The sequence below is a fragment of the Pan troglodytes genome, chromosome 8 (genome assembly GCF_028858775.2).
Source record: "Pan troglodytes isolate AG18354 chromosome 8, NHGRI_mPanTro3-v2.0_pri, whole genome shotgun sequence".
Taxonomy (NCBI): Eukaryota; Metazoa; Chordata; class Mammalia; order Primates; family Hominidae; genus Pan; species Pan troglodytes.
In genome coordinates this window covers 114,774,260-114,797,772 of record NC_072406.2, presented here as the reverse complement: position 1 = coordinate 114,797,772, position 23,513 = coordinate 114,774,260, and the positions used below count along the sequence as shown (strand labels likewise).

At 45.4% G+C, this 23,513-nt stretch overlaps 1 protein-coding gene across 2 annotated transcripts in view; it reads left to right on the top strand.

The window, feature by feature from the left end:
* ARL3 (ADP ribosylation factor like GTPase 3) overlaps positions 1-22,575 on the top strand; it is a 37,874-nt gene extending 15,299 nt beyond the window's left edge. Inside the window, exons 4-6 of one of the 2 annotated variants that reach the window (XM_024346574.3) lie at positions 9,292-9,342; positions 13,218-13,403; positions 22,297-22,575. In XM_024346574.3, the coding sequence (XP_024202342.1) occupies positions 9,292-9,342; positions 13,218-13,403; positions 22,297-22,344 (285 nt within the window). In that variant the 3' untranslated portion in view covers positions 22,345-22,575. The remainder of the gene's footprint in view (positions 1-9,291; positions 9,343-13,217; positions 13,404-22,296) is intronic. The other variant, XM_024346575.3, reaches the window with a different exon arrangement.
* Positions 22,576-23,513: the final 938 nt, after the last annotated feature.

Here is a 23,513-nt window from a genome sequence, read left to right as displayed (position 1 = left end):
ATAGCAGAAGGGAAGTCAGAAGATCATGCCACTGACTGTCACCCCTAGGAAGACAACGAATCAAGTGTATTGTAAAGAGAGCAAGCAAAATAGTGAAAGTACTGGAAACCATGATGTATAAGGAGTGGTTGAAAGACCTGAGAATGTTCTTCCTGGAAAAGAGAACACTGGGAACTGTCTAGGCTGCTTCAAGAATTATCTTAAGTCAGAGGGATTGAATAGTTCTAGAGGGCTGAGCCAAGAGCAAGATGGGGAATGTTAGGTGGTAGAATGTAATTCAGATTAAGGAAGAAGTTTCCTATAATTACAATCGTCCAGTAGTAGGAGAAGCTGCCTCGTGCATTGGGAATACCCTGACTCAGGGAGCGTTCATTCAAGTGGAGGCCGAGATTTTAGCTCCCAGCTCGCTGTCACTTCCTTTAGGACCACCACGGTTTCAGAACTCTTGGAGATTTCACTGTCCACTTACATGATTTCCACAAAACCTCAGCCTCTCAGCTCCTTCACCAGCCCTCCTTCAGTGGTCTTGTCATCTACTCTACCTCAGCCACATACTTGCATAATCATACCCTAAAACTAGGGGGGCTCATGAACTTAGATGGGAGAAAAATTGCATGTCACTTTTACTAACCTCTAACCAAAAGTTTGCGTTTACATCAATTATGATGAAAGGCAATAAACTGCAATAATAGCAGCCATATCTATGTCTTTATTACGAATAGAAATCATCTAGACCAGGTGTGGTGGCTCATGCCTGTAATCTCAGCAGTTTGGGGTGGCTGAGGTGGGAGGATCGCTTGAGCCCAGGAGGCGGAGGTTGCAGTGAGCCCAGATTGAGATTGGGCCACCACACTCCAGCCTGGAAGACAGAGTGATACTCTGTCTCAAGACAAGAAAAAAAAAAAGAAATCATCTTGCATCTCAAACAGCTTCACCTTCTGCTGTTGTTTCCTAAGTGTCTCTCTCCTCTGGATCATTCCCATCAACATAAACATATCCTGTAGCTTCTCTTGCTTAATGAAGAAAAAATAAGCCCCAGAAAACTCCTCCTGACCATGCATCTCCCTCCAATACTGTCCCATTCCTCAGCCTCCCTTTATAGCAAAACTCCTTGAAAGAGTTTGTTATGTTCTCTGTCTTTGCTTTATCTCCTCCCAGTTACTCTTGAGCCTTCTTTTCAGGCTCACTGATAATTCCACATTGCTAAAAGTAGGGTTCAGTTTTCAGTACTCATCTCACTTGACCTATCAGGCCATTTAACATTGGTCATGCTCTCTTTGAAACATTGTCTTTTCTTGGCTTCCAAGACACCATTCTTTCTTGGTTTTCCTCCTCACTGGCTACTCCTCCTAAATCTCCATTGCTATTTTTTTTAATCTCCCAACCTCCAAATGTTAGAGAGCCCCGGAGTCCTTGTGTTTTTCTTCTCTGAGTCACTGCTTAGGTGACCTCGTCTAATTTGAAGGATTTAATGACCACTTAGATGCTTATGAATCTCAAACTATCATCTCTAGCCTGGAATTCTCCCCTGAACTTGAGTTTCATATACAGTCATGTGCCACATAATGACACTTGGGTCAGTGACTGACCTCATAAATGATAGTGGTCCCTTAAGATTATAATAGAGCTGCCGGGTGCAGCGGCTCACGCCTGTAATCCCAGCACTTTGGGAGGCCAAGGCAGGTGGATCACGAGGTCAGGAATTCAAGACTAGCCTGGCCAAGATGGTGAAACTGCGTCTCTACTAAAAATATGAAAATTAGCTGGGCATGGTGGTGGATGCCTGTAATCCCAGCTACTCAGGAGGCTGAGGAAGAGAATTGCTTGAACCCAGGAGGTGGAGATTGCGGTGAGCCAAGATTGCGCCACGGCACTCCAGCCTGGGCAACACAGCGAGACTCTCTTTCTCAAAAAAAAAAAAAAAAATTATAATAAAGCTGAAAAATTTATATTACCTAGTGACATAGCTGTCATAACACATTACCTTTTATATGTTTAGATCCATAAATACTTACCATTGTTTTACAGTTGCCTGCAGTATTTGATACAGTAACTTCGTGTACAGGTTTGTAGCCTGGGGCAATAGGCTATGCCATACAGCCTAGGTGTGTAGTAGACCATCTAGGTGTGTGTAAGTACACTGTATGATGTTGGCACCATGTCAGAATTGCCTAATAATGCATTTCTCAGAACATGCCCCTGTCATTAAGCAACACATGACTATATAAGCCAGCTGCCTATTTGACATCTCCACTTCAGGGGCTGGTAAGTCCCTCAGCCTCAACATGTCTAAAACCAAATTCCTGTTTTCATCCTGTTCTACTCAACCCTACTCTTCCGACAGTCTTCTCAGTAAATGGTAGTCCCATTCCTCCAGAAACAATGCAATCATCCTTGGCTCCCTCTCCTCACTCCCCTCATCTGATCTATCAGCAGATTCTTTGTACCTATTGCCATCAGACATATTTTTATTTATTAGCTTTCTCTTGCACTGTAAGGTAAGCTCCGTGAGGACAGGAATTTTTGCATTTTAAAAAACTGTTGGCCGGGTGCGGTGGCTCACGCCTGTAATCCCAGCACTTTGGGAGGCTGAGGCAGGTGGATCACAAGGTCAGGAGTTCAAGACCAGCCTGGCCAAGATGGTGAAACCCCATCTCTACTAAAAATACAAAAAATTAGCCAGGCGTGGTGGCGGGCGCCTGTAATCCCAGCTATTTGGGAGGCTGAGGCAGAGAATTGCTTGAATCAGGGAGGTGCAGGTTGCAGTGAGCCAAGATTGCGCCACTGCACTCCAGCCTTGGCGACAGACCAAGACTCCGTCTCAAAAAAAAAAAAAAAAAACTGTTGGCCAGGCTCGGTGGCTAACGCCTGTAATCCCAGCACTTTGGGAGGCCGAGGTGGGTGGATCACGAGGTCAGGAAATCGAGACCATCCTGGCTAACACGGTGAAACTCCGTCTCTACTAAAAAATACAAAAAAATAGCCAGGAATGGTGGCGGGCGCCTGTAGTCCTAGCTACTCGGGAGGCTGAGGCAGGAGAATGGCATGAACCTGGAAGGCGGAGCTTGCAGTGAGCCAAGATTGCGCCACTGCACTCCAGCCTGGGTGACAGAGTGAGACTCTATCTGAATAAAAAATAAAATAAGGCCGGGCATGGTGGTCACTCCAGCCTGGGCAACAAGAGTGAGACTCTCTCTAAGATAAGATGAGATAAGATAAGGTGAGGTAAGATAAAATTCTTTTAATTCAGAAAAAAAACAAAAAAATAAAAATAATTAAAAATATTTTAAATCGGGCCTGGTGCGATGGCTCATTCCTGTAATCCCAGCACTTTGGGAGGCCGAGGCAAGTGGATCACTTAAGGTCAGGAGTTCGAGACCAGCCTGACCAACATGGAGAAACCCCGTCTCTACTAAAAATACAAAATTAGCTGTGCGTGGCGGCACATGCCCGTAAGCTACTCAGGTGGAAAATCGCTTAAACCCGGAAGGTGGAGGTTGCGGTGAGCCAAGATCATGGCATTGCATTCCAGCCAGGGCAACAAGAGTCTCAAAACAAAAAACAAGTCTCAAAAACAAAAAAAAAAATTTAAATCAACAAGGAAACACTTAGAACTAATAAGTGATCATACCAAGGCTGCAGGATATAAGGTTAATATGTACAAGTCAGTTGTTTTCCTTTATATCAGCAGTGAACAATTGAAATTTGAAATTAATAGCAAAATACCATTTAGCACCCCCAAAATGAAATACTTAGGCATAAATCTAACAAAATACATTCAGGACCTACTTGAAGAAACCTGCAAAACTAATAAAGAAGATCTAGGTAAATAAAGAGACAGTCCGTGCTCATGGATAGGAAAACTCAGTATTATTAAGATGTCAGTTATGCCCAACTTGATTTATAGATTTAATAGAATCCCAATCAAAATCACAGCAAGTTACTTTGGGGATATTGACAAACTGATTCTAATGTTTATATGGAAAAGCAAAAGATTTAGATGGCTAACATAGTACTGAAAAGGAACAAGTTAGAGGACTGACACTACCTGACATCAAGATTCACTGTAAAGCAAGTAAACAAGACAGCATAGGCCGGGCGCAGTGGCTCACGCCCGCACTCCCAACACTTTGGGAGGCTGAGGCAGGCAGATCACCTGAGGTCAGGAGTTCAAGAGCAGCCTGGCCAATGGGGTGAAACCCCATCTGTATTAAAAATACAAAAATTAGCCGGGTGTAGTGGCAGGCACCTGTAATCCCAGCTGCTCAGGAGGCTAAGACAGGAGAATCGCTTGAACCCAGGAGGCAGAGGTTGCAGTGAGCCGAGATTGCACCATTGCACTCCAGCCTGGGCAACAAGTGTGAAACTCCGTTTCAAAAAAAAAAGAAGACAGCATACATTAGAGAAAGAGTAGACAAATTGATCAACAGAACAGAATAGAGAGCCCCAAAATAGGCTTACATGAATATGGCCCACTCTCTCTGACAAAAGAACATGACAGTTCAAGGGAGGAAGGATAATCTTTTCAGCAAGTGGTGCTGGAATAATGGGACATCGACATGCAAAAAAAAAAAAAAAAAAAAAAGAATCTAGACCCATCCTTACCCCTTAACTTAAAATGTTAAAATAGATTCTTTTTTCCTTCGACCTAGAGCCCTTGACAAAATGGATCTTAAACCTAAATGTAAAACCCAAACACTATAAAACTCCTAGAAGACAACATAGGAGAACATCTAGGTGACCTTGAGTTTGGTGATGAGGTTTTAGATACACAAAAAGCATAATCCATGAAAGAAATAAATTGGACTTAAATGAATTTAAAACTTCTGGAAGCAGCCGGGCACGGTGGCTCATGCCTGTAATCCCAGCACTTTGGGAGGCCAAGGCGGGAGGATCACGAGGTCAGGAGATCGAGACCATCCTGGCTAACACGGTGAAACCCCATCTCTACAAAAAATACAAAAAAAATTAGCCGGGCGCGGTGGCAGGCGCCTGTAGTCCCAGCTACTCAGGAGGCTGAGGCAGGAGAATGGCGTGAACGTGGGAGGCAGAGCTTGCAGTGAGCCGAGATCACACCACTGCACTCCAGCCTGGGCGACAGAGCAAGAATCCATCTCAAAAAAAATAAATAAAAATAAAACTTCTGGAAGCTGGATTTGGTGGCTCATGTCTGTAATCTCAGCCCTTTGGGAGGCCGAGGTGGGAGGATGCTTTGAGTCCAGAAGTTCAAGACCAGCCTGCACAATATACTGTGACCCTGTCTCTACAAAAAATAAAAAAAAATTAGCCAGTCATGGTGATGTGGACCTGTAGTCCCAGCTACTCAGGAGACTGAGGTGGAAGGATCACTTGAGCCCAGGAGGTTGAGTCTGCAGTGAGCCGTGATCACTACTGCACTCCAGTCTGGGTGACAGAGTGAGACTCTATCTCAAAAAAATAAATAAAATAAAACTTCTGCTCTGCAAAAGAGACTGCTAAGAGAATAAAAAGACAAACCACAGACTGGGAGAAAATATTTGCAAAACACATATATGTTAAAGTAGTTATATCTAAAATATACAAATAACTCAAAACTCAAGAATAAGCAAACAACTTGGTTTTACAAATGGGCAAAAGATCTGAACAGACACCTCATCAAAGAAACAGATAAGCATATAAAAAATGTTCAGTATTATATGTCATTATGGATTTACAAATTAAAACAGCAATAATATGGTACTACATATTAATACCTACTAGACTGGCTAAAATAAAAAAAAAACTGACAATACCAAATGCTGATACAGATGTAGAGCAATGGGACTCCTCTTCATTGCTGGTGGAAATACAAAATAGTACACCCACTTTGGAAGACAGTTGGTAGTTTCTTACAAAGCTAAACATAGTCTTAGCATACAGTCCAGCAGTACTCCAAGATATATACCCAGTTAGTTGGAAATTGATATTCCACACAAAATTCTGCATAGGAATGTTTATGGCATCCTAATTGCCAAAACCTGGAAGCATCCAAGATGTCCTTCAATAGGTTAATAGATAAACAAACTGTGGTACACCCGTATAGTAGAATATTGTTCAATGATAAAAATACATGAGCTATCAAGTCATGAAAAGACACAGAGGGGCCGGGTGCGGTGGCTCATGCCTGTAATCCCAGCAGTTTGGGAGGCCAAGGCGGGCAGATCACGAGGTCAGGAGATCGAGACCATCCTGGCTAACACGGTGAAACCCTGTCTCTACTAAAAAATACAAAAAATTAGCTGGGCGTGCCGGCGGGTGCCTGTAGTCCCAGCCTACTAGGGAGGCTGAGGCAGGAGAATGGCATGAACCCAGGAGATGGAGCTTGCAGTGAGCCAAGATCGCGCCACTGCACTCCAGCTTGGGTGACAGAGCGAGACTCTGTCTCAAAAAAAAGAAAAAATACACGGAGGGCTCACACCTGTAATCCCAGCACTTTGGGAGGCTGAGGTGGGTGGATCACCTGAGGTCAGGAGTTCGAGGCCAGCCTGGCCAGCATGGCAAAACCCCATCTCTGCTAAAAATATAAAAATTAGCCAGGTGTGGTGGCACGTGCCTGTAATCCCAGCTCCTCGAGAAGCTGAGGCAGGAGTATCGCTTGAACCCAGGAGGCAGAGGTTGCAGTGAGCCGAGATCACACTACTGCACTCCAGCCTGGGTGACAGAGCGAGACTCCGTCTCAACAAAAAAACAAAAGTGTATACATGTTTCAAAAGCTATAGACTCCTTTTTCCTCTTTCAATCATGAGTTAGGAAAAAGCAGGTGGCTGAGAGAAATTACATTCCTATCTGTTCATCTGCTGGATTAAGGTATCTTGAAAGAAATACCCAAGGAAGAGAAGTATATAAAGACATTAATGATTGTAAGTCTCCATAAGGAGGTCTCAGAAACTTTCTGGTCTCCAGGTAAGGGTAATTTTAAATCATAAGCTCTAACAGCTTGAGGGCAGACTGCAAGTTGGTTGTAATATAATGTAACCCTGGATTCCACATTCACGTGATCTGAGAGTACCTGAGAATTAACGTACAATCCAGCAAAAATCGGTTCACAGCAACACTAGAGAAGCTTCCTCCAGCTGCATCCTTGTACTTGACACTAGTACAAGATAATATTTTGGATCGAGAGTCAACCTTTCATTATTTTCCAGTGCTGTTTGAGATTAAACAAGTTTGGGGGAGCAACTGAGTCCCTGGGATTAGATTCTAAGGCCTTGTGACTCACAGCCCTGTCTGCCAGTTTTGTAGCAGCTTAGAGTGAAGGAGGTGGATGGGTTATATTTGTCTATGTTTAATAGTCTTCCATTGTTGGTTGAAAAAGACTTATTACGCTAGACTCCACACTGCCTAGAAGAGCAGGCTTGAGGCTTGACACAAGAGTTGCCTGGTTCATTCTTTCCCATTATCTCTAGAGTACCGTAATCAAATCTTGCTTTAGAGCAGGTCGACAAATTGATCCAGGCTGCCTCCAGTTTTTGTACAGCCTTCAAGCTAGGAGTGGTTTTTACATTTCTAAGTGGTTGGGGAGAAAAACGCCAAAAGAATAATGTTTCACAACATGTGAAAATTATATGAAATTCACATTTCAGTGTCCATGAAGTTACTTGGAACATAGCCACATACATTTGTTTACAGATTTTCTGTGGTTGCCTTCTAACAATAACAGGAGTGTTCAAGAGTTGTGAAAGAGATTGTATGGAAATCATCATTCTCAGTAAACTATCGCAAGAACAAAAAACCAAACACCGCATATTCTCACTCATAGGTGGGAATTGAACAATGAGATCACATGGACACAGGAAGGGGAATATCACACTCTGGGGACTGTGGTGGGGTGGGGGGAGGGGGGAGGGATAGCATTGGGAGATATACCTAATGCTAGATGACGAGTTAGTGGGTGCAGCGCACCAGCATGGCACATGTATACACATGTAACTAACCTGCACAGTGTGCACATGTACCCTAAAACTTAAAGTATAATTTAAAAAAAAAATTGTATGGGCCACAGAGGCTAAAATATTGACTGCTGACCTCTTACAGAAAAAGTTTGCCTACCCTTGCTTTGGAGTATTAAATTAAATGGTTCTCTAAACTGTGTCTGGTGGTGCATGCCTGTAATCTCAACTACTCAGGAGGCTGAGGTGGGAGGATCCCTTGAGCCCAGGAGTCTGAGACCAGCCTGGGTAACATAGCAAGACCCCATCTCAAAAAAAAAAAAAAAAAAGAGGTTTGAAAGACTAAGAGTAACTCCTAGAAGTACCAGAGTTATTCTTAGGGAAGATGACATTGAGAACATCTGACATCAGCTTTATTAATTTGAGGGTTTGTCTAAGAAATAAAACTTGAAGTGTGATGGAAGGGAGGGGATAGGGTATCTTCCATTTCTCTTTAGGCCGAGAAATAATAACAGCCTTTTGACAGATATAAATGTCTTTTCAAGATATATTCATGTTACTACTAATCATTTACTGTATTATTATTAATATCAGCTTTGTGTTTAAACTTAACATAATTTAAACAAAGTAGGCCAGATATAAATGTCTTTTCAAGATATATTCATGTTACTACTAATCATTTACTGTATTATTATTAATATCAGCTTTGTGTTTAAACTTAACATAATTTAAACAAAGTAGGCCAGCCACAGTAGCTCATGCTTGTAATCCCAGCACTTTAGGAGGCTGAGGCAGGTGGATCACTTGAGGTCAGGAGTTCGAGACCAGCCTGGCCGACATGGTGAAACGCCGTCTTTACTAAAACTACAAAAAAATTAGCTGGGCTTGGTGGCGTGCGCCTGTAGTCCCAGCTGCTGGGGAGGCTGAGGCAGGAGAATGGGGTGAACCCAGAGCCGAGATCATGCCACTGCACTCCAGCCTGGGTGACAGAGCAGAGCAAGACTCTGTCTCAAAAAAGAAAAAAAAAAAAAAGGAAAATAGTGAAATCTATATTGTAGAGTTGTAATGAGGGTTAATAGAGTAGACCTAGTAATGTTTAGTGACAACATCAAGTGCCCATTAAATGTAGCTATTTTATCCCACTTGGTTTTCCTAAATCCTAGACTTTGGAGCATTGCTGAAGGTATTTTCTGGGCATCCCTATTTAATTAATTTGTGTATTTGTTTGTTTGGCCTTCATAAATGAGATGAGACTCACCAGTCAATTTCTGTATGTTGTGCTAATTGGAATATGCTGATTGGGGATCACCTGCTCCTTTTGCAGAAATTGCCCTGTCTTTTCCATCTCTGCTCACTGAAATAACCTTCTTCTTTTCCTTTATAGATATATGTAATTGACAGTGCAGACAGAAAAAGATTTGAAGAGACGGGTCAGGTAAATAATTCTTTTTTATATCAAAGTTCATATATATATATATATATATATATATATATATATATGTACTTTTTTTTTTTTTGAGACGGAGTTTTTGCTCTTGTTGCCCAGGCTAGAGTGCAATGGCATGATCTCGGCTCACCCCAACCTCCGCCTCCCAGGTTCAAGCAATTCTCCTGCCTCAGCCTCCCGAGTAGCTGGAATTAGCATGCACCACCACGCCTGGCTAATTTTGTATTTTTAGTAGAGACAGGGTTTCACCACATTGGTCAGGCTGGTCTTGAACTCCCGACCTCAGGTGATCTTCCCGCCTCAGCCTCACAAGGTGCTGGGATTACAGGTGTGAGCCACCACGCCCAGCCTAGTATATTTTTTAAATACTAATTCTTCTGTTGAGATAGTTCCCAAATAACTGGGTATTCATTAATCAACCTTATAAATGTGTGAGAGTGAGGGAGGTTTTTGTTTTGTTTTGTTTGTTAACCTTTACAGTTCAAACAAGACAGTTATTCTAGCAAGCAGGCAAAAATACCAGTTGTCTGAAATTAGTTGAGAGTTCTTTAAACAGTTTTTTTTTCCCCCCTCCAAAACGGAGTTTCACTCTTGTTACCCAGGCTGGAGTGCAATGGCACAATTTCAGCTCACTGCAACTTCAACCTCCCAGGTTCACGTGATTCTCCTGCCTCAGCCTCCCAAGTAGCTGGGATTACAGGTGTGTGCCACCACGCCCAGCTAATTTTTTTGTATTTTTAGTAGAGACAGGGTTTCACCATGTTGACCAGGCTGGTCTTGAACTCTTGACCTCAGATGATCCACCCACCTCAGCCTCCCAAAGTGCTGGGATTACAGGCGTGAGCCTCCATGCCCAGCCTAAACAGTTTTCTAATTAAAGCTTTTTAGCTTTAATCAAATTGAATATATGAGATACAGACAAGTGGAACTTAGCACCATGCCCAAAGGCTCTTCAGGTTTTTTCCCAGGCCATGTGAAAATGAACCCAGAGGAACAAGTCACTTCTCATTTTTATTTACATTTTTCAATACCTACTTAATTGATTCAGGGGTAACTTTGACAAATCTGAAAGGACAGGAAAAAATGCACATGCCAAGGGCTGGGTGCGGTGGCTCGCGCCTGTAATCCCAGCCCTTTGGGAGGCTGAGGTGGGCAGATCACTTGCAGTCAGGAGATCAAGACCATCCTGGCTAACACAGTGAAACCCTGTCTCTACTAAAAACACAAAAAATTAGCCAGGTGTGGTGGCACGTGCCTGTACAGTCCCAGCTACTCTGGAGGCTGAGGGAGGAGAATCACTTGAACCCACTGCAGAGGTTGCACTGAGCCGAGATTGTGCCACTGCACTCCAGCCTGGGTGACAGAGTGAGACTCCCTCTCAAAAAAAAAAAAAAAAAAAAAAAGTTTTTTAAAAAGTTATCATTGCAGAGTCCTTGGCCTGTGTCCTAAATGACCACAGGTGGCCTTCCAAAGGTAGCAGTTCTCATGTTTATGTCCCTTTTTTTGAAATTGAGTTGAGAACTCTCCAGACTTCTGGAAACAACCCACCACCCTTCCATACCCTGATGATTTCTGGATTATCACTCATGTGAAATGAGCTTGGAGGTGGAGGGGGTCCTATGTAGTCATCTGCCTCTTGATCCATACAGTTCTCCTTGAAAGCCCATGTGTTTTAAGTAGCTAAAATGTGGATTTAATGAGGAAAAGGTGGGGCCTATCATTTAAGTACATATACACCCTTTCCTATAGTTTTTGTAAACAAAATCACATATAGTTTAGACCCCAACCTATAACCTAAATATCAGGGACCTTGCCAGATGGACCAATAAAGTTATTTTAGGATGTAGGTTTGATGAAATGTGAAGCATGTGCATGCATGTTTTAGAGATAGAGATTGGTGAAACAGAATTATCTCTAAAGTAATTGTCATTTTCAGTTTAAATTTCATACACACACACACATACACACACACACACGCATTGAAAGTTATTTGCAGGTAATAACCTTGGGTAAGTTTTGAATCTCAAACCACTTCTTATCTTCTCCCTTGAATGATTTTCTCAAAAGTGTTCTATGGGCCAGGTGTGATGGCTCATCGCTATAATTCTAGCACTTTGTTAGGCTGAGGCAGGAGGATCCCTTGAGCCCAGGAGTTCAAGACCAGCGTGGGCAATATATCAAAACCCTGTCTCTACAAAAAAAAATTTTTTTTTTCCAGGCAGAATCTCGCTCTGTCACCCTGGCTGGAGTGCAGTGGCATGATCTTAGCTCACTGCAACCTTTGCCTCCTGGGTTCAAGCAATTCTCCTGTCTCAGCCTCCCAAGTAGTTGGGGCTACATGTGCCCACCACCATGCACAGCTAATTTTTGTATTTTTAATAGAGACAGGGTTTCACCATATTGGTCAGACTGGTCTCGAACTCCGCCCACCTCAGCCTCCCAAAATGCTGGGATTACATGGGTGAGCCACCGCGCCTGGCCAAAAAAAATTTTTGGTCCCAGCTAGCTGATCAGGAGGCTAAGTTAAGCATTGCTTGAGCCCAGGAGGTTGAGCCTGCAGTAAGCTGTGATCGCACCACTGCACTCCAGCCTGGATGACAGAGTGAGATATTGTCTCAAAAAAAAAAAAAAAAAGTGATCTGTGAATCATCTGTAGCAGAATCACTTCAGGAGTTTGCTAAAAATGTGGATTCCTATGCCGGGCGCGGTGGCTCACGCCTGTAATCCGAGCACTTTGGGAGGCCGGGGGGGCGGGGGGTGGATCACAAGGTCAGGAGTTCAAGACTAGCCTGGCCAAGATGGTGAAACCCCGTCTCTACTAAAAATACAAAAAAAATTAGCGAGGCGTGGTGGTGGGCACCTGTAATCCCAGCCACTTGGGAGGCTGAGGCAGAGAATTGCTTGAACCTGGGAGGCGGAGGTTGCAGTGAGCCGAGATCGCGCCACTGCACTCCAGCCTGGGCGACAGAGCAAGACTCGTCTCAAAAAAAAAAAAAAAAAAAAGTAAATTCCTGAGCCCTAGCTCAGACTTTCCAAAGTCAGGATCTCTGGGTTGGGCCCAGGAATCTGCCAGGGGAATCTTATACAGGTTCAAGTTTGATAATCAGACTGGGCACGGCGGCTCACACCATAATCCCAGCACTTTGGGAGGCCAAGGCGGGCAGATCACTTGAGGCCAGGAGTTCAAGACCAGCCTGACCAACATGGTGAAAACCCATCTCTACTAAAAATACAGAAATTAGCTGGGCATGGTAGTGTGCACCTGCAGTCCCAGCTACTCAGGAGGCTGAGGGGTGAGAATTGCTTGAACCTGGGAGGTGAAAGGTTGCAGTGAGCCGGGATTGCGCCACTGCACTCCAGCCTGGGCGACAGAGCGAGACCCTGTCTCAAAAAAAAAAGAAAGAAAGAAAGAAAAAAGTTTGAGAATCACTACTCTTGAAAGTTGCTAGTTGATCAGCTTAACTGTTATTTTTTTTCTGATTAGAACTGCATGGTTGTCCGGGCATGGTAGCTCACGCCTGTAATCCCAGCACTTTGGGAGGCCGAGGTGGGTGGATCACCTGAGGTGTGCAGTTCTAGACCAGCCTGCCCAACATGGCAAAACCCTGTCTCTACTAAAAATACAAAAATTAGCTGAGTGTGGTGGTGCATGCCTGTAGTCCCAGCTACTCAGGAGGTTGAGGCAGGAGAATCACTTGAACCTGGGAAGCGAAGGTTGCAGTGAGCCGAGATCACGCCATTGCACTCCAGCCTGGGTGACAGAGTGAGACTCTGTCTCAAAAAAAAAAAAAAAGTAGTGTATGGTTAAATATCATAGATGTATAGATTTTAACCTTCCCTCCCTCTCCCTTCTCAAAATCCAGGAACTAGCGGAATTACTGGAGGAAGAAAAACTAAGTTGTGTGCCAGTGCTCATCTTTGCTAATAAGCAGGATTTGCTCACAGCAGCCCCTGCCTCTGAAATTGCAGAAGGACTGAACCTGCATACCATCCGCGACCGAGTCTGGCAGATCCAGTCTTGCTCAGCTCTCACAGGAGAGGGCGTTCAGGTGAGATTACAGGAAGGCTTGGCCACCTGGCAACATGACAGCTAACCGAGGTGGTCTGTCTCATTGTTTGGGCTGATCTTGATGGGCAGATGAGCCATTCCAAGATATGAAGGGCATGGAGGAATTTGGTTCTTTTCTGCTTAGCAACCAATCAGATATCATGAGGTGCCCCAACAGTGCCCCAGGTAAGCCACCCCACATGTGCAGCAAGCTTCCCCTTTGGGAGGGATGTGAGAACAGAAGACTGAGGATTGTCTCTAACTCTAGGATTCTTTGATGATTGATTGGATTGGGGTTTTGTGTTGTGTCTGATATTACGGATGCTAAAATGCCTGTACTTCCAAGGTGATAGCCACCAATAACCATACACGTACTAGTCATCCTAGAAGTGTTTTTGTTTCTTCTGTTGGTTATCTTCCCTGCCCCTAGGGTTGGTGTCTGTTTCCTGCTACTTCAGGTTGGTTTCCCACTGGGAGGCTTCTGCTGACAGAAAGCCCCATGCTTTGTACTGAGGAACTGTGTACCGGAAAAGCAGGCTCCCCCTAATTTTTTTTTTTTTTTTTGAGATGGAGTTTCATTCTCATTGCCCAGGCTGGAGTGCAGTGGCACAGTCTCGGCTCACTGCAACCTCCGCCTTCCAGGTTCAAGTGATTCTCCTGCCTCAGCCTTGCAAGTAGCTGGGATTACAGGCATTCACCACCACACCCAGCTAATTTTTTGTATTTTTAGTAGAAACGGGATTTCGCCATGTTGACCAGGCTGGTCTTGAACTCCTGACCCCAAGTGATCTGCCTGCCTCAGCCTCCCAAAGTGCTGGGATTACAGGCATGAGCCACCCTGCCCGGCCCTGGCTGCTTTTTAAAACATCAAGGCCGGGTGCAGTGGCTCACGCCTGTAATCCCAGCACTTTGGGAGGCCGAGGCGGGTGGATCACCTGAGGTCAGGGGTTCGAGACCAGCCTGGCCAACATGGTGAAACCCCCGTCTCTACTAAAAATACAAAAAAAATCAGCCGGACATGGTGGTGCACACCTGTAATCCCAGCTACTTGGGAGGCTGAGGCAGCAGAATTGCTTGAAGCTGGGAGGCGAAGGTTGCAGTGAGCCGAGATCGCATCACTGCACTCCAGCCTGGGCGACAGAGCAAGACTCTCTCTCAAAATAAATAAATAAATAAATAAAAATAAACAATCAAAATTTGTCTAACATATTTTACTCCGATTGCACATAGGATGGCAGTCATAAGGCCTAAGGTTATTTTGATGAAGATGAGACCCAAGAAAAGATAGTAATTTTCTTGTGTTTCTGAAAACCACTTCAGCATGAGCCTGTCTAAAAGGTTTAGATCACAAATTTAGAAAGCTGAGAGCAGCCGGCTGCGGTGGCTCACACCTGTAATCCCAGCACTTTGGGAGGCCGAGGCAGGCAGATCACGAGGTCAGGAGATCGAGACCATCCTGGCTAACACAGTGAAGCCCTGTCTCTACTAAAAATACAAAAAAATTAGCCGGGTGTGGTGGCGGGCACCTGTAGTCCCAGCTACACGGGAGGCTGAGGCAGGAGAATGGCCTGAACCCAGGAGGCGGAGCTTGCAATGAGCTGAGATTGCGCTACTGCACTCCAGCCTGGGCGAAAGAGTGAGACTCTGTCTCAAAAAAAAAAAAAGAGAGAGAAAGCTGAGAGCATCTTGAGGTTGGGGGCTATTATGAAGGTGGGGCTGAAGAAAAGCAATACAGTTTGTGTGCATATTCGTAAGAAAGTGCAAGTACAGCTCTGGAATCTTTCTTTTGCTTGACCAGAGTGTTGAAGAAAAAGCAAAGCGAGAATTAACAGTAAGGCTCTTGTATCTTCCACCAGCCTTAGCGATGTGAAAAAGGAGAACTAGAGTAATCTAGAATCAGTATTTAGAGCCGTGGCATTTAAAGTCAAGGACATTGCTTCAGAGAAGCCTGGAGGTAGAGAGGGATCTCCTGTCATTTTCTTCCCAACCCCCAGCCCTCCCCCAACTCCCATCAGGTGGAGATTAAAGGATAGAACTCCATGCTCCTGGCTGTGTAACCACCGTAGACAGTGCCCTTCACGGGATCTTTAGGCCACAAAAGAGGCAGCAAGCTACTAGGCAGCTAGAGGGTGGGGTTGGGGACAGGCAGGGGAGTGCTGCAAAATAAACCAGTTTGAGTGAGTAAAGTGAGATTATTATATATGATTTGATTTTGATAAGAAAGTTCTTCCCAGATTGGGGCCTTCAGCAACCAAGTTCACAGGAAATGATATCAAGAGAGATCCAACAAAAAACTATGAGCAAAAAATAAAAAATGATTTTTGTATGGAGGAGAAATAGTTTGAAGGTCACTTAATTTAGTTTAGTAGATAGTACCATGGTGTATAGAATTGGGTAGTTAAGACTGGGATTTCAAGGTTAATGAGATTAGATTATGGTTAATAGAATGATATAAATTTAGAGAATTTAACCATTATTTGAAATGGGTTATTTAATAAAAATGTTAATTAAGAAGGGAATCTGCTGTCTATTGTCCTTTCCTGGTAACCTTTGGGGACTAGAGAAAGGTCATGGAGTTTTGCTGTGGAAACGCTTTTCACTGTGAGCCACTGGTTGACCGTGTACCTCCCTAAGGTGGTGCCTCTGACCCAAGCTCTTGTCCACACACCAGCTTCCTGGTTTTTGCCTTAAAAAGAGTCACTTAAGTGGAATTCCTTTCCAGCATTGCTTAGTTGAAGTACAGGCCTTTAGTAATTTTTATTTATTAGGGCTAAAAATATTCTAAAACTGAAAGACTTTACTAGAAAAATATCAATAAAGATCTTATGGTTTGAGGTTCACTTTCAAACATGAAAACTGTGCAATAATTACTGAAATGCCCTAAATTCCTGTTTTTTTCCTCCCTACCCCACCCCACCTCCCCAAAAGCTGGCCCAAATGATTAGGCACTGAATAGGCAAGTCAGGTGACATCTGATTCTAACAACTCTGAAAGAAAATGTACAAAGGTTTAAAAATAAAAAAAGGACCTGGAATTTCTGTTGCAGTTTCAAGTGTTTAAAGACAGACACATACATCGTACGTGTTTAATCAAAACATATTTAAGAGACCTGTCTTGTACTGCTTAACAATAGGTAGCCTCACGGGGGCGAGTTAAGGAAACAGCCACGGAGCTGCTAGATGGCGAGCCACGCCCCTCTGTGGATGAAGTAGGGCAGGTACATCACTTCTCATTAGTGGAGTAGCTTAAACACATGATTTGAGACTATGGAAGTTAGTGATTCCTGGGATGGATTTCAGGGTCCCGTTCCACCTGGTGTCCTAAAGGCAGCACATACGAAGCCATTACAGGGGTGGGAAATACCACGTGTTGTTCACCAGCCTCTGCTTCAGGTGTGGAAACTGACTTTTGAGAGAGGATGGAACTGGGGTTTCTTTTCCTCATTGGTGCTGACTGGGAAGCCAGCCCATTGTATGATTAAAGCAGGTTTTCACGGGAGACCATCAGGAGCAGAGAGTAGGTAAAGGGCACGAGAAGCAGAAGGAGATCATCAATCTCAGAAACTCTGTCGTGCCAAGAGGCCCACTGTCCAGGGGAGTGATGAGGAGAGACCCAGTTATGTCAAGTGGATGAAAGCGGAAAGAGGAGAAACTGAAAAATGTCTGGGAGGGAGAACCGAAGCCAGACTCCATTATCAACATGGAGGAAGTGTCACTCTGCGCCCTCGAGGTCAGGCCCAGGTTACCAGGGCCCCTCCTAGGATGAAACATTCTGCACTGGGACTCTCAGTCTTTTTTTTCCCTCCTTGGGTGTCTAGAAAATAGTGAACAAAGGATCTGGCTTAGAGCCAGAGAAAGGTATCGAGAAATCCATCCCTCCTCCACCCACAGACCTGAATTTGAACCCCAAACCACAGCTCTTTCTGCTGTTACAGTTCCAGGCATTTGAAGACATTTTCTCTCTAAAATACTCTGAGTGTGCATGTGTGTGTGGTATGTGTAATTAAAATGATACTGGCTTTGAATTTCCTCTCAAAGCAGAGATCCGAAGTTTTAACCTGACCTCTAGCCATGGTCACCACGGAGACTTGCCTCCTCCCATAACCTTAAGCCAGCAGATCGTGCCCTGGGTGCTGCTCTCCAGGCCACCCCGTCATGCTCACCTTTTCTTGTGATGTCTGCCCCACGTTCCTCTCCTCCTCCTGGAGACAGGAGCCATCAGCAGGTCACATAGGCTTTCAGTTGCCTTGTGTCCACAAAAGGGGCCATGAGCAGTCCGAGCGCCGAGCTGTGATCCGTGCCTGAGTCAGCCTCCGGAGGAACACTAAATGCTCACTCGCCCATTTCTTGGTTTTGCTTCTTTTTCCTTGATTTGGGGGACTTGTCCCTAATATGCCACAGAATTTTAATTTTTTTTTTTTTTTTGAGATGGAGTTTCGCTCTTCTTGCCCAGGCTGGAATGCGATGGCACAACCTTGGCTCACTGCAACCTCCACCTCCTGGGTTCAAGCGATTCTCCTGCCTCAGCCTCCCGAGTAGCTGGGATTACAGATGCCCGCCACCACGCCTGGCTAATTTTTTGTATTTTTTTTAGTAGCAACGAGGTTTCACCATGTTGGCCAGGCTGGTCTCGAACTCCTGACCTCAGGTGATCCTCCTGCCTCAGCCTCCCAAAGTGCTGGGATTACAGGCGTGAGCCACCACGCCTGGCCCGATATTTTGAAAAACAAAATTTACCACTTCTTTCTAGGCCTGGCATCAGTTATTGTTGACTCCAGGTGTATATGGAACTGCTTATCTGTGAGTCAGACCTCAGGTTTATTTTTAAATTTTCAAACTTTTCTGGAGACTAAGAAAGCAGTCTCAGGACATGCGATTTCACTACCTCTCTGGTGCAATGCCCTTTGTCACCAGAAAAAAAAACTACTAATAGCGAGCCATATTTGATGTAAGCAGCATCCAGCTGCTTCTTGACCCTGGGGGCCTGATGGCACAATGAGGTAGGCTGCATTGCTCAGCAAGGGTCCGAACACCTCATCATCTTAAAGCAATTACTGCTGTGACCACGTAACCAGCATGGCTCTAAAAACCAGGCCCACACAGCCATGGCTGCCACCGCTTCCTTCCAACTACCGAGCAGTGATGGATGCAATGTACAGAGATCAAATTTAAGAGAGCAGCGTAGTCAGAGACCACTCTTCCTTTGGAAAGAAGCAGTGCACCTTAACTTCTGGGATGCAGAGATTTGGGAGGAGTGAGTTTCCCCTGTATGCTTAGGGGTGGCCTGCTGTTTCTCCCAGTGGTTATAGGGGAGAATAATATTGTGACATAGGAAACTTTATTTCCTCTCTAGGAGGCCAAACAAAGCTCAGTATTTGAAATTCCATGTCTCTCTTTAGTCTCTGTTATTGAATTGAAGCTAATCAATTCAAATTCAGTTTCAGCAAGATTGGTCAGGGGAGGGTCCAGGGAAGGAAGGAAGGGAGGACTATTCATACCGTAAGATCGTCATCCCCATAATGAAGATCAAATGTACAGAAAATTGGTCAAACCAGTTTTTAACAATAAAGATTCGGCCAGGTGCAGTGGCTCACGCCTGTAATCCTAGCACTTTGGGAGACTGAGGTGGGTGGATCACAAGATCAGGAGATCGAGACCATCCTGGCTAACATGGTGAAACCCTGTCTCTACTAAAAATACAAAAATATTAGTCGGGCATGGTGGCGGGCGCCTGTAGTCCCAGCTACTTGGGAGGCTGAGGCAGGAGAATGGCATGAACCTGGGAGGCGGAGCTTGCAGCGAGTCGAGATCATGCCACTGCACTCCAGCCTGGGCGACAGAGCGAGACTCCGTCTCAAAAAAAAAAAAAAAAAAGCCTTCCTTGCCAGGTGAAAGCAAGAGTGGTATGGAACATTTATTTAAACATAAGAAGCAGAAGGTTCCTCCTCTTGCAAGTATGTTTTCTCTAAATGTAGCATTTCCACTGGAGGAGGTGGTCTGGGTGCATGGTTCATATGTGAGGATTGTGCAGCCAGGCAGATAACCAGGCCTCTGCATATACAGATACCCACAGCCCAGGAATCTTGAGAACTGAATGGCCCATAACAACCTCTGGCACTATCGGAGCTGCAGGGAGGCTTGGCTGGGGCTACTCCAGTCTCAGGCCCCTGTTTTCAGCGGAAGTCACAAGGAGGATAAAACCAGAATTCCTCCTTTTCCCATCTTCAGGGTGCTTCCCAGCTCCTCTCTAAGCTTGGGGCAGAACCCTTCACCCGGCAGGTACCCACATCCATGGAGAACTGGTAAGCAGCTCTGGAGCACCACGCTGGGCACCACAGCTTGCCATTGCCCTGCTCTGTCCTGTGCCTTCATCTCCTCAGCTGTGATAGAGAAATAACACTAGCACCTACTTTGCAGGCTTCTACAAGGATTGACTTAAAAGATGTGAATTAAGTGGGCTGTGGGCTAGACATCATGTTAGGTTCTGGGAATATAATCTCCAGCAAGTCTGATGGGAGCCTCCCCTAGGGGAGCTTGGGCACCACCATTGCCTTTCCTTTCCAGGAGGCAGCTTGACAAAGCTTGCCCCGATGTGATTGACAAAGCTTGCCCCAGCTAGATCCATGGCCACGTGATTGAGGAGGTACCATTGTTGGCCAATGCCTCCCTTTCCCTCCCCTCCCACCTCCAGCCCAGTTCTCTTCTGCCCAGCACAAGAAAGATGCCACTCCCCAAGCACTAGCCGCTTCAGATTAGAGGGGCCTCCCGGGCCCAGGGCAGCCACAGGGCTCGGTCCCCTGTTTACTCTCCCTGTGCTTCCCACACTCAGGGTTGCAGCGGCAGCTGCAGGGGCCCAGGCCGGGGGTCAGCTGGCAGGGACTGGCCTCTGTGCGCCCTCTGTTGGCAGGACAGTGGCTGGAAGGGCTTCGCCACTGCTGGCCCTCACAGGCACCTGGAGACACCAGACACTGTCCCTCAGCAGGGCTCTGCCGTTTGAACCCTCCTTTGCCTCCATAACAGAGACCCGGCATAAAACCACCCCACACCCTCCACCTTCTGCTTTGGGCTCCTGCAGCTGAGTAAATATTTTTCCTATCTCTTTGCCTGCATTCATGTTCAGTTATATGCAATAATCTCTCCTTAATCAGCCATAAAGCAAGGAAAAGGCAAAGCGCTATTGACATAGTGTGAGCACACTGTCCTTGATTTCTCTGAGAAGATGGTTTGAGTGTGAGCCTCCGTAGAGGAGAGAGTGTTGAGGTGCCCACCTTTGAGTGTTTGTGTGAGCCCCTGAAGGTGGAAAGTGCTATGTAAGTGCTGAGCTATTCAGCTTCCCAGGCGAGAGAAGATGCTTATCTTATTCATCCCTCTTTTATTTGTAAAATCTTCTTTGTCTCTTGACAGGTGATCTTTTTCTTTTCCTGGAAACCAATTAGCTACTAAAATTAAACATGCTTCTCTTTAAATTAATCCTTTTCATAAAATGGTCTTAAAATTGGCCTTAGCTTCTCAGAGTAAGTAGCTGACCCCATTGTAATTAGAGATGCGTTTGGAGTCCTCATTTCTCCCACCTCGGCATTCCTCTGCCCTTCCCCCTGCTGCTGCCAGGTGCTGTCCACCTTCAGGCTTTCGGCGCCACCAGCCTCATCTTGGCAAAGGTCAGATGTTGGCTCTGGGACAGCCATCAGATTATCTAGTTCTGCTGCCCAAGTGCACTGACAGCAACTGGCAGAGTTGTAATCACTGTAAATTCAGGTGACGGTCAGATGAGCCAGGAGAGAGGATGCCTGCTGGTTGTTTTTTTGCACTGATGTATATTGTTTATGGGATTAATGTTCCGAATGGCCAAGGGTGTCAGCTGATATTTATTACTGTAAGCTGTCTCAGCTGTTCAGGTTCGGCAGCTAGATCCATGGCCACAGGAAATGTGGGACTTGGTGGCATGTCCAGTATGGCTGATGTGTGCAGATGTAGCTGGGACCTCCGTGAGCCTCTGTTACAGATGCAAGGGGAAGGACTCATGGCAGCAGCTGCCTTGGATTTTGTTCAGGGCTTCTGAGGGAACTCCACACACTCTTGAAGGTTGGGGAGACTCTAGGGAAGGGGAGAGTGTCCAGGTTTGGCTCCAAAGGGGGTTGGGAAGGAGTTCACCTCTGACAGGCCTGGCATCCGTAGGAATTATGCCGCCTGCCAGGTGGCTGTAGGCATTGTGTGATTTTTACCTTGGTCCCTCTTCAGCCTTCTAAGAGAGGGCACTTTCAAGGTCATTGTGCCTTTAAGGGAACCTTCTCCCCAGTCCCTCTGGATGCTGGTGCTTAAAGCTATAAGAAGCGGGCCAGACCCTTTTAAACCTATCTGGAGTGCTGCAGGAAGAGAAGTAAATGCACATCGCCCTGGTGTGTGCCTCGAAACACTCACTGCAGTAGGTTTGTTTTTCCAAAAAGAAATTTAATTTAACCCAAGTGTACACTGTCACACTGTAAACACATGGGGCACCAAAAGGGTGGCTTATTGAATTTAATGCCCTGGCAAAGGTCACCTTTTAGAAAAAGCCAAAAATGGCTGGAATCTTTCCTGATAGCTCTTCAGTCAGGCTTTGGATGCAGGCAGATGTGTTTATTTTTTCAGAGGGAGTTCCTGAGGACCCATCTCAAGTTCAGGCGCTGGGCATCCCCCTCCCATCGCCCTCTTATGCTCTCAGAGACCTCCCTCCTCCTCCTCCTGGGAGGTCACTGTCCCTGGTCACCCAGGTGGGCCCCTGAGCCAAGCAAACTCCCTAAAGCTGGCGGTCTGGGAGGGAGGGCCTGGGACCCCCACCGCCCGCCCCTCCAGGCTGGAGTGTGTGGTGCTTTTCTTATAACTAACACTGCCTTTCTCTGCCCATTTCCCTCAAAGGATGGCATGAACTGGGTCTGCAAAAATGTCAATGCAAAGAAGAAATAAAATCTAGACGAATGGAGATGCAGGAGCTGCGGGAGCCGAATTCGGTCCTGAAAAACACTAATTTGCTGCTTTCTGACCACATGTTTTTCCATCTGTGTACAGCTCCAGCTGTTTGAAGAGAGGGAACAACACAGTTTAGAAAGAATCCACATTCCAGCAGTAGATTTAACTGATCTCTGAGGTTCAGTATCATTTTTCAAATAAAGGAATTATATTATTTCCTCTGCATAATTGAAATAGTATTAAATGTCTCAAAGCACATGATTAGAAAATGAGATCTTTTAAATGAGCAAGAGATTGCATTGCAGTTTAGACAATTCCAGTGGGCTTTTTTTTCCTCTCAAAAAAAAAAAAAAGAAAAAGAGGAAGAAGCAGCTTTGCTGAGTTCATTTATTTACTGACCCGTCCCTTGCATTCCCTCCATGGTTTTGAAACCACAGACAGTGTTTGCTGGTGCTGTCAGTGATTTTTACCGTCACCAGCCCAGCCAGGCTTCAGTCTGTCCGACAGGAAGCTGCTGGGTGGGGGTGGGGGGAGAAAAGGCAGATAATTAAACCATCTCATCGTCTTGCAGGTCGGAGACTACGTATGTAATCCTCACTCTTTGGACAGAAAAAAAAAAAAAGTCTTTCTTGCAGACAAGTCACTACAGAAACATACCCCATCCCACCCACCCCTGCCCCCGCCCCGGCCAGCCACACAGAGAAGCAAATTCTTATGACTTTTGACTGTAATGACATCTGGAATGTAAGGAGAGGTGGGAGGTTTAATTCCAGAAAAATTACAAGGTCCTTAAAAAGCTCTCACATCGAGGGCTCAGGCTAGCGTAAACAGGCTTTCTCCAGCTCAGTGGAGCAGTGAGCAGCCGACTCTGAGATTAGCTGGCTTCTCCACGGCCATCCTATAGACAGGATTTCTAAAGCTCAAAGAATTCTGTGTTTAAACGATCACAATAGGCCGCTGCTATCAGATTTTAGAAATAAATGCAGCTTTACCATGAACCTGCTCCACTGAGAAAAGCCAGGCAGATCGATTTTTAGATCAATTTTTACAGTGCTGGCAACTTGGTGGTGTGGGATGCTCCTGGATGGAGAGGGTTTGCTGCTGGGGAGGACATGGGTGTGTGTGTGACTGCAGGGGTCGTGTCCAAGGAATCAAGAGTCACCCCA